This window comes from Vollenhovia emeryi, unplaced genomic scaffold, assembly GCF_000949405.1.
Source record: "Vollenhovia emeryi isolate VEMERY1.0 unplaced genomic scaffold, V.emery_V1.0 DF939198.1, whole genome shotgun sequence".
NCBI classification, from domain to species: domain Eukaryota; kingdom Metazoa; phylum Arthropoda; class Insecta; order Hymenoptera; family Formicidae; genus Vollenhovia; species Vollenhovia emeryi.
Window position 1 is genome coordinate 32,032 of NW_011967168.1, and position 10,984 is coordinate 43,015.

Here is a 10,984-nt window from a genome sequence, read left to right on the forward strand (position 1 = left end):
CTGGGCCCGCTCGTAAAGGGTTTGCTGTGGGTGCTCTGTGGGGTTGGAGGGAGAGACGGTAGAAATGGCACGGGCTATGAGTTCCAGCCGAAGTTGCGAGTGAGTTATGTCTCCTCCGTGAACTCCACGCTCCGTCCTGAGGTATTCCTATTCAATTTAACGTATCCCAGCAGTATCTGCTAATTTCCCCTTATATCTTACGAATTTCGTTCGCCCGTTCGCGCACTATTCTGCCCCCCGGCGCGGCACCTATCGTTCCTTTTGCTCCACCACCGAGCTTTTCCTGAAAGGTCCTTTCAGACCCGCTTCTTTTGTGTCGTTTTCGGTTGCTTCTTCGTACGGACGAAGGGTAAAAAGCGTTTGCACGAATAAGAGGAGCTTTTTCCGCAAAACTCTTTGGTTGGCTCTTTATCCTGGCCGTTTCTCGAAGCAAAGAGCGATTTCATGGGAGAAGTGCGTTTTAGCAGATCCTGCGTTGAAAGAGAAGAGACAACACGCTATCGCTAGTATACTTAGAGAATATATAGATTTCATTTCACGCACAATTCCGTTAAAAGTGCGAGAAAGACACGCTCGAGAACGGCGTTGGCTCGCGAAGTCTGCGTCAGATATATTTCGTTACATACGGGAGAATCGCAGTGCGATTTATCGTTGACACTAGCATCATCAAGAAATTCAGCGCGAGATGAGATTAAATGTTTATTCTGCTAATTGCCCCGCTGTGCTAGCTCTCATCCACGGTGGAACAATTATTCGTCCGTCGATTGAAATTCTGCGGTCTTAGCCGAAAGGTAATTAACTTTTAATCGAGAAAGTTCAGTGGCTCCGGGTTACCCCGTCTCCGAATTACTTCTTGCCTATTTCTCACCCTATCCCTCCCGCCCGTCGATCCTCCCTCAGTCGGGTTCCTGCCACTCAACGTGTCTAAACGTCCAATCGAGAAACGTGCGCGCTATGCGATATATCTCGACGCTATATACCGTGCGCTTCTAAGCTCTTACAAGTTTCGGCGTTCTAGCGCTGATCGATGCGCATTCCTCCTTCGGCAATGAATGCAGCGGATCGCATTATTCGCAGGCGCGCCGACTTTTATTTAAAATGCAACAAATTCGCACGTCAGACGTCCGGGCAAAAGCGATAAAGGACGCGATGCGTTTTACGGAACATGACCCAAAAAATACAGACGGAAATGCCGGGACACCCGAGGGCCTCGCGCGCAATTGCGCCATTTCGCCGTTACTTTAGCAGCCTGCCGCCACCGAAAGCGGATCACTCTCGCATTCAGGAGACACGTTATCACGTTTCACCGCATCAACGGAATTTCGAGTATTTTCAATTTCCCACGGTGCACAACAACGAGCGAGTGTTGATACGAGCGCGCGCGATTCTCGTAGACGAAGCCGCGACCCGTAGCCGCCAATAAAGGACCACCATGCAAAATCGCATACTGAGTCCGATGAAATCGGTCGTCGCATGCACACGACGTAAACGAAAAGTCGCATCCGCTGTCCCATCGGGGTTGAAACGCTTGTCCAATTACAGAAATCTGAATTCAAACCACGTATACTTTTATCGCACTTATTGCTATCATTCTGTTCGCTTCTTGCAATTGCAATTTGCAATCTGCAACTCTCGTTCTAGACGGAATCCAGGCAAATGCGACCGTCCAGAGTAGGAAAAGTTTTGGACATTCCCTCATAAATTAGCTAGGATTCTCGGCAGCGAGTAACGAAGGATATTAAAATACATTAGGATAAGAGAGAATGTAATTAGACACAATTGTCTGTTTAGTGTGAGCGACGCGTGAGCTTTTCGATAGTGAGTTAAAGTGCCAAAAGGCCAAATCCTGCTGGCAATCGCTTTGCGAACTTTTATTAACAATGAAAAAGCGTTGGCATCATTCGTGGCAGTGCTCTCCTCCCGTTAGATCGGCTCGATCAGTCGATGGGTCCATCGACGATGAATCGAAATAATCAAGTACAGATGGATTTGCATACAACACGAGAGACGGCTATATCTCTGTAAGTTACAGTGAAAGGATTCCTGATTGCGCACCCCATCCTTCTACCCGGCAAAGGGACGCGTCCCTACCTCTTTGAGCGAACGTTGCCTCTGTTCTCTTTATCGAGATCGCATTAGCCGAACGAGGAGGAAAGAAAAAGAATTCCAATATCGCGCAAAAATTTGTCTCCGGGCAACCAATAGTCCGCTCGGAACGTTAAGCCGGATTTTTATTTCTCGTTCGGTACTACAAACTCGGTGTGAAACAGTAATAAGTCAAACTAAAACGAAGTATATCCGCTCTTCATCCTGAAAGCCGGATTTGACTTTAATTTTGAGATTTAAGCTAACGAATACATCATTGAGTTTTTTATCAGTGTTAATAAAAGTAAAGCGCGTTAATCGGGCGCAATTATTGGGAAAATGACATTAGTTGCAACGTGGGATAAAACGTAGGTACAAAATGTAGCACGAGTTTTTTGAGCGGTTTAGTAACTAAAAGTTTGCGTACCGTAGAAAAGAGAAGAATAAAGAATAGCTTCGTTTTTTAATTTCTTTGTAATTTTTTTATAAAAATTATTAACTCTTTATGTATTGATTATAATTAGTCACATGAAGAGAACAGAAACATTCGGATATCTTTCGAAATGTGACAGAAAATGAAATGTTTGAAAACACGTCCGGCAATATCTGAATTTTTACAATTCATACGAATTCTCTTCTCGCATTTTCTCCGGAATACTCATATAAAGTATTCTATAAATAACTCTTATTATGTTGGCCAACAAGATCTTTTTTCGCCCGCCGGGCCAGCAGCCGCTATCTCTGAGATTTATTTTAATTCGTTCTCAGAATAGGAGGTTCCCGCAGTCTCGGCACGAAGTTCAGTATAATTACAGATAGTAGACAAGGCACTCTGTCAGAAGCCATGTGCGTATGCGAGGTATTACGTGTCTTCAAACTGTGAAGGAACAAACGTGGGTGGAAAGGGGGTGAGAATGGAACGTCGTATTTAGACTCGCTTCTGTCATTTCCTTCGTGATGAAGAGATAGCGTAACACAGGGAAGATTGATTAGAGAGGAAAAGTACAGGAACAGTGCAAGTTAAAGAAAAAATTCGACATGAGGGAGAGAGAGAGAGAAAATGAATAAAAATAATGAAATTTTTTTTCACTAAAGTTAGCAAAGTGTGTAAGTAAATTTTGACAAAAATGCATGGCAGGGAAGAAGGAGCACCGCGGCTGATGATTTCTTCGAGCGACCTGCTCGTAAATATTTGCTTCTGCGTTAGTGCGGTGAAGGTAAATTCTGAACCAGGTCGTAATTATATTTGCATGATAGAGATTTACATTCGTCTGGCGGGTGGATTTAAAAAAATCAAGGAGGAGAGACAAGAGAGAGAGTCTTTAACTCCAGAACGGCCCGCGAAGTTAAAAGTTATGTAAATGGATAGGAGAGCATATGCATATAGCGCGTAAGCATCTCAGCCAATGAAACGTTGAGTGTAAGTTGCTATATTGTTTTCTAAAGTTTGCTTCGAGCATTTCAGTGGAGATGCTTACGCACCGTCCTCGTATTTAACCGTCGCTCCTGGCATTTCCATCGCGATACATTATCATTTTATAAAATCAAGTTTTGCATTAGTCTCTATCTCCCTCGATTGTCTGCCTTTCCTTTCCACGAGTTCATCGCGGGATATATCTTTTAATTATAAGTTACACGTAAAATATTTATTCCGAGACGAATACAAATAGGGACGGGCGTGAGAGATGGTCGGATTAAAATTGAACGAAGCATCAAGATTTTTATTTAAGGCGGCCGACGAAATTAATTTCCTTTTATTTGAGATATCTCCCGCCTTTTCTCCTTTTATGTTGAGTGATTTCGTAAATGAATTTTTGCGTCAAGAATACCAATTACGTACCGAGCTAACTACATTTCCAGAACGTTCCGGTTGGAAACAGTCCAATGCCGTTCGGCGAGGTCTGCCAAGTGCGTTAAAATCTATCGATCCACAAATTGCCGCGCGAATCCATTTAATCTTCGCCGTTGTAGGTGGAACGGAATAAAATAGACTAATAAGAAGACGCATTGTGGAGACCGTATTAGCACCGAAACTTGGAGATAATTTCGTAGCTGCACCGATAAAGCGCAACTCACTCTTCCGTAATAAAGAGCTGTGTTATTTTTATATTCCACTCCGCTTTTTGAGATATTGCAATTAATAACGTAAACCTTTTTTTTGGATTGGTATTTTATTTTTGAACTATTATACATATATACATTGTACATATATCTCAAGTATGTCCCCTCGGCATTTGTATCGTCTATCTGTGGTTTTTTTGATTAACAATAAGTCCATTTAGTTAGAATTCGTGCATCTCGAAATGAATAGCTCGTACACGACAATTTCTCCTCTCTATCGGTACAGAGAACCGTTTTACAGCGCGATGCATCTGACGATCAGGTGCATCGTGAGAATCAGATTTACATTAACAGTCGACAAGTATAACGCAAACAAGGCGCATACCGCGCAGCGAGATGTTGCTTTCGTCAGCGTTGCATCCACAACACGAATTGCATTATCGTCGTCGCGCGCGCGCGACGCGGCATCGACGACAAATACAATAAACACCGAGCCGTGTTGACGATAATGGCCGGATCACTCCGTATATTACTATGGCGAATTGATGCGAACGGGCATTATTCGCGAACGCGTCAGAAATTACGTTGCGCTTCGCGCGCGAACGGTTTTGTCGTCGTAGGACGCGTCGCGGTTGCAAAAGCCGACCGACTACTACCGGGGTGGCTCGACGGCGCGGCAAAGCAACGAGGCGAAATTGCATACGGTACGGGTAATAAATGAGATTTCAACCGGTTGAATGCGAATAAACGAAGCGCGCCACGACGATGGTGGACCGGGCGCTAGGCGGAGGGAAAAATCGTCCAGAAAATTGACGTTGCCGACGTTGGTGCGCGCCGATCTGCGCCGCGGTGTCGTTTTCAGCTTTCCCACGGTGTGGGCGAGGCGAACTTTTCAATTCAATTTCCAGATGGGTCGCACAAAGGCTTATTTATGAAACGCGTTTGCCAAGAGTGGAAGCGAGCGCGGACGGTCGTCAGGACGCGCGCGAGAGATGAACGGAGAAGACAAGACCTTCCGCTCCTCCGGCTTCGATAACGCGACCGATGCCGGTCTCGGGGTGGTCGCTGCCGGTAAAAGATATCAAAATAATTGAAAAAGTTTAAATAGACTTCAATGTTATTTACGACAGGCTATGTAACCCGTGCCACTTTTGGCCCTCGAGTCCCTCGTTTTCGCGCTAATCGCGCCAGATCGACTGAAAATTCGTAGGCCATAAAAACCACTCTGCGCGTTAATTGCCCGTCCCTTTAGTTATTTTTCCCTTCTGCCAAAACCTTGGATGTACATTCGGCTAGCGTTGGGACTAGGAGTTGCCAAGTAAACTTTTTAAAAATTAAGTTTACCTCGCAGTTGATTAACGGGGTTGAATAAATTAAACATTTTTTCCAACCATTGTATACTACCGAAATTTCTGATCGATATCTTGATTAGTCAATGTTTCGCTCTCGACGATGGAATAGTGTAGCGTACGCGCGACTATATGTTACAATGGCGATGAATGCCATAGTCATCGGTGCCATGTGTACCTGTGTACGTGCTCGCGATTCGCATAGGTTTCACACAGGTACTTGAAATAGCCGTAGATATGTATTCCGCCCAATAGCGAAGGGGTTTCCTAATTGTTGCTGCAATGTTCATAGAATACGTGTGCTTGGTCGGCGGCGTTTGAGCCTGTGTACGTGCGCGATGTTAGCATCGTATACATTATCGCGCTATACATTCCTTGGGGCGAATATACGTGTTAATGGATCCTTGCACTCTGAATTAGGTCCATCTGCCAAATGGACGCGCGGACCGGCGGCAAAGGGAGCCTCATTAACCGGATATTCGAAACGCATCGGTCATGTTAACAATAACATCTGACACTTGGCGTCATTTCCGAAACTAATTAAGTTTTGAATTTCTACGGCTTTAGCGAAAGCTTTGCGAGCGTAATCGGGAGAATACCGCGTTTGCGCATAATGAGGATATTCGCATAATTATGGAATGTAATTATTGGCCTTCCTCTGGGATGTTTCTTTTGTTTATCTTTCTTCACTTTCTATATCTTCTAATTCTACGGGTACGCGCAAATGAGCATAATAGACCTGGGGATGCAATTTCGTGCGTTTACAAAACCCATTTCACTCAACCGCCAGTTTTATATTCACAGCGTTCTCCTCTATGCCGGAATTTATCCTCTCTCACTTTCTCCGACTCTTGCACGCTTCTCTATTTTTCGTATAAATGAGCACTGTAAAATCCGCATGCAAATGCCCGAGGGATAAAAGAGGGACACATCCGCGATATTCCGCATAGTCTGGACATTCCCAAAACAATGCTATTGTTAAACTGAGGTATGCTCAAGCTCGTGGACGGGCGAGTAAGACAAAAATACGCAACGATGATTCGAGTATCTTTCAATTTATACAATATTACGCCGATTTCGTCTTTTCATTCATTATACGTCTTATATATCGTCGCAATATACATCGATTGCTCAAATCAAAGTATATATATAACTGCGTTGAAACCCATCCTACGGCACCTAAAATAGCGCATAAAACTAAGAATGATGTTATCGCCAGGAATACAATGACATCTAAATCGAATTGCTGATACCACGCGGTATCGACCCCATTGAAACGTAAATGAGGTGCGCCATTGTGACGCATTATGAACTCGATCCACCATATAACATTCTCTAAGCTATCATAAGGCTTGTCCTTTGTGAGGGCACGTAGCGCCAGCATTCTATCTTTGTATCTGCAAACAGAGCACCAAATATACATATATGCATGTTAGTTATTGTATGTAAATATCACGATAGTCGCTCTCTATCCGCAACGGAGACGATTGCTGCCATACATATGCACGTACGGTTCGCCGCACGCGCGTCGTACTAATAATTGACATCGTAATTACCCTTTATCATCGGCGACTTCCAGTATAGCGTCGCGCAATTCCGATGTGGTAAGCTGGACTATGTCTAGGTACCTTGCAACTCCCAGAGAAACCATTTTCATAACTTGGTACACCTGATCGAAGACAAACGGTATTCCTACGAGCGGGACGGCATAATGAACCGCTTCTTCGGTACTCTGCAGTCCGCCTTGATAAATGAAAAGCTTGATGTTCGGATGAGCTAAAACAAGGACGGGGGGGAAACGATTAATAATCCCGGTATTGCGTTTTATGAAATAACAGCTTGTCTGTTTCCACTTACCTAGCACACCCTGCTGTGGGGTCCATTTCGAGATAAAAACATTCGGGGGGACGGAAAAGCTATCGTTCTCGAATTTCCATAGTACTTTGTACGGCAAGCTGGCGAAAGCGTCCGCAAAGATCTGCAGTGTTTCCTGCGGCAATAATTTGCTTTTCGTGTTTGACCCCAGGCTTACATAAACGAAGCCATTTGTCGCATCGTCCAGGAAAGCTTGTAGATTCTGCAGACGGTAAGCTTTACGGTGATATATTGTTCTTAATTGCGGTAAAACACGCGTGATTGACTAATAAGACTTTCGTATTAATCGATAATTATTGAGTATCTTACCTTTGATAACGATGGTGGCGTCTTTGCGATGTGCAGTCCGCTGAAGTGAACGACGTTAGGTATTTCGGGTCTCGCATATGCAAGCAAGGGTTCTTGATTGATCAAGACAAGGCTCATATTCTTCGCAACGTCGATGACATGCGGTATATCGTTACCGAAATACTTTTCGGCAATCTGTTGTTGTTTGCTCGCGAAATTATTAAACCACGAGTATATGCTCCACCAAGTATTGACGAAGTTCACCAATCGACTCCAAAATGGCACGTATAATCCTGTGGAACTTTCGAGCTCCCAATTCGAGGGATGTGACGGCAGCACGGGACTACCGAGAGTGAAACGATGGCAGTTTTGCAAATCCATAGACATGATACCTGAGGTTACAAAATTCGTTGAGTAACAACGTTCGTTGCTGTATTACGTGATACATGACGTGATTAAATAATAACTTTATCGAAACTTGCCTATTAACGGTGCGTTAAATCTGTGCGCCAGCATGTAGATCGCGGGAGTCATAATCATCTCCGCTATTACCGCGTCAAATTGCACATCGGTCCCATTTGCGTGATACTTGGCGAGATCGGGATGGCTGAGGACATCCTCCGCCATGATATGACCCAGCGTTAGCAATCTGGTTTTTAATCCCGCCAATTGTGTGAGATTCCAACGGCTCTGACTTATGTCAGAGTCGTCAATTTTTTCATATGCAAAACCGAAGTCTATTTCCGTGTAGTTGGTCACGCTAGGATCGTTTAGAACATTAGGAGTCAGTGTTACTATCTCATGTCCTCGCTTGCTCAAAGCAAGACATATTGCCCGAAATACTATCTGATGACTGTAGGATGGAGTTGGCGTAATGATTAATAGCCTTTTGCCGCATGCTAGATTAGTTGTAATCAAAATCCACAGGATCGTGATGATTGGTGAGATACCGGTAATCAGTCTCATTCTGTGAATGGAACAAGAAAGAGACTGATAAGTAGATATATTTAATTTTTAGCCACTATTACACGTATGCTGACAAAGCATAATCAATTTTGTTCACTCGACAAATCGCGAAATAGATATTACATGTGTATTGCGTAATACGTTAAATAATATTTTTGTTTTCCGACATGTTCTTTTGAAGGAACTAGAACAATGCATTGCGCGCGCCATTTAGCATTATCGTTTTCTTTTTATATGCATATACAGGGTGCTATATAATACCCGCATCAACGCTTATTGTGGGATAGAGTGGACTAGACTAACAAGGGAACGGTCGGAAGTGTCCCTCACCGATTTCAATGAGCTTTGGATATGTTGTAGAGCATAAAAAAGTATTAGACCCGTATTTTTTTTATCGGCTTTACTCGACGTTTAGGGGGTGAAACAGCCCCTCGAAAATAACGAATTTTTTCATTTTTTACGAATATCTTCGAAAATATAAGTTTTATGGAAAAATGTTTTAGACAAAAGTTTTATTGTCTTTTATAGTCTTCACAATAGCGTAATCACATTTTTCAACAATGTCAAATTTTTTAATTTACCACCACCCCACCATTATTTTTAAAAAATTAAAAAAACTTTTTCAACGCAGAAGTTTAAGAGCATCAAATGACAATTATATCCATGTATATTTTTATTATGATACGACGATTTCATTTTTGGGAAAATCAGATGTATGAAGTAGTCAGATGTATGAGGTAGTCAGATGTATGGAGTTTTCTTTTTATATTAGTTCTAACGCCGCTTTTGTTTCTTTTCCCTTCTTTGATAATGAAGATTTGTAGCGCATCCAAAATAAATTAATTAATCAAAACGGAATAATTTGCGTTTGATATGTGGACTATGACAAGAGGAAAACAGTTTTACAAAATAGTGAAACAGATATTCTGAAATTTACGGTAAACAGAAAGTTAATTTTATCAACTAAAAATAATTGTAGAGTTTACAATCATGACATTTTATTAGCAAAAAATGATTTGTATATAAACACTGGTAAGACTGGCTGAAGAGATTGGCAAAATTGTCTTTGTGTAAGTACTTGAATTAAAAATAATATTAAGCCGAAGAATAACAAGAATAAAAAGCAATAACAACAAATTAAGTACTTACATATTCACAAAATAGCACTATACAATGGTAACATTCAACACACAGTTCTTTCCACTATCATTTTACTAAATGATATGCCAGCTATCCGATATTATTGGTTACATTCAGCGCACTACGAGCGAATGATATAAGTGCAAGATGACGTAGAAAATCTATTTTTTCATTGTTGATTCACTTCAATACTGTTTTAAATTGATTGGCTTTGACCTGATGTTTTCATACGTGACTTTGACCTGATGTGCAATATTGCGAAAGATATCGGTGATATCTCATCTTTAACGTATTTTTAATAGCATAATGCGTCATACGACATATTTCATCGCAACTGGAAAGGAGTAACGCAACACCTACCTATACAGCGCGACACCTATACCTCATACATCTGATTTTCCCAAAAATCAAATCGTCGCGTATCATAATAAAAATATACATGGATATAATTGTCATTTGATACTATTAAACTTCTGCGTTGAAAAATTTTTTTAATTTTTTAAAAATAATGGTGGGGTGGGGGTAAATTAAAAAATTTGACATTGTTGAAAAATGTGATTACGCCATTGTGAAGACTATAAAAGACAATAAAACTTTTGTCTAAAACATTTTTCCATAAAACTTATATTTTCGAAGATATTCGTAAAAAATGAAATAATCCGTTATTTTCGAGGGGCTGTTTCACCCCCTAAACGTCGAGTAAAGCCGATAAAAAAAATGCGGGTCTAATACTTTTTTATGCTCTACAACATCTCCAAAGCTCATTGAAATCGGTGAGGGACACTTCCGACCGTTCCCTTGTAAGTCGAAAAGTCCTGTACCACTTTGCGGGTTTTGCAATAGTTAACGAGTTATTAATTATTCAAAATCGCTGTCTTAGGCCGGCCCACTGCCCAATTCAAACGTGCGGCGAGATCGATCGATCGTTACTAGGCGCGCGGAGAGTTGTTTATTACAACGGTAATGACGATCGGCGCGTCACGCTGAACCGCCGCCGTGCATTTCTGACAGCCTCGCGCCCTTCTTTAATAACAATAAAACTTTAATAAAAACCGACATTTTTTATATAAGGATATCTTTTAATTGGCTTTACAGAATTGCAAATTCTTGTACACGATTAAAGTTCGCACAAAAATGAAAGTCAGCCTACTCGACTTTATATCAAAAACGAAAAAAAACTAAATATTCCATTAATCTTTGGCATGTAGAGCTGTCACATG

General features: G+C 41.9%; 1 protein-coding gene across 2 annotated transcripts; it reads right to left on the minus strand.

The window, feature by feature from the left end:
- Positions 1–6,152: 6,152 nt before the first annotated feature.
- On the minus strand, positions 6,153–9,897 carry LOC105561876 (UDP-glucuronosyltransferase 2B13-like). 2 transcript variants are annotated; one of them, XM_012012231.1, is made up of 6 exons: positions 9,774–9,897; positions 8,141–8,625; positions 7,680–8,050; positions 7,353–7,572; positions 7,052–7,271; positions 6,153–6,892 (listed from the first exon to the last, which is right to left on the minus strand). In XM_012012231.1, exons 2-6 carry the CDS (start codon positions 8,622–8,624, stop codon positions 6,562–6,564), a joined length of 1,626 nt encoding a protein of 541 aa, XP_011867621.1. In that variant the 5' UTR covers position 8,625; positions 9,774–9,897; the 3' UTR covers positions 6,153–6,561. The 2 variants fall into 2 exon arrangements, with proteins under 2 accessions (XP_011867621.1, XP_011867622.1); XM_012012232.1 differs by having other exon boundaries at positions 8,141–8,418; positions 9,774–9,896.
- Positions 9,898–10,984: the final 1,087 nt, after the last annotated feature.

Excerpts from the sequence above, each read along its gene's own strand:
- LOC105561876 (XM_012012231.1), bottom strand. The coding sequence starts at position 8,624 with ATGAGACTGATTACCGGTATCTCACCAATCATCACGATCCTGTGGATT. Across the intron at positions 7,272-7,352 it reads CCCACAGCAGGGTGTGCTAG|CTCATCCGAACATCAAGCTT; the intron begins GTAAGTGGAAAC and ends TCCTTGTTTTAG. Across the intron at positions 6,893-7,051 it reads GAAGTCGCCGATGATAAAGG|ATACAAAGATAGAATGCTGG; the intron begins GTAATTACGATG and ends CTCTGTTTGCAG.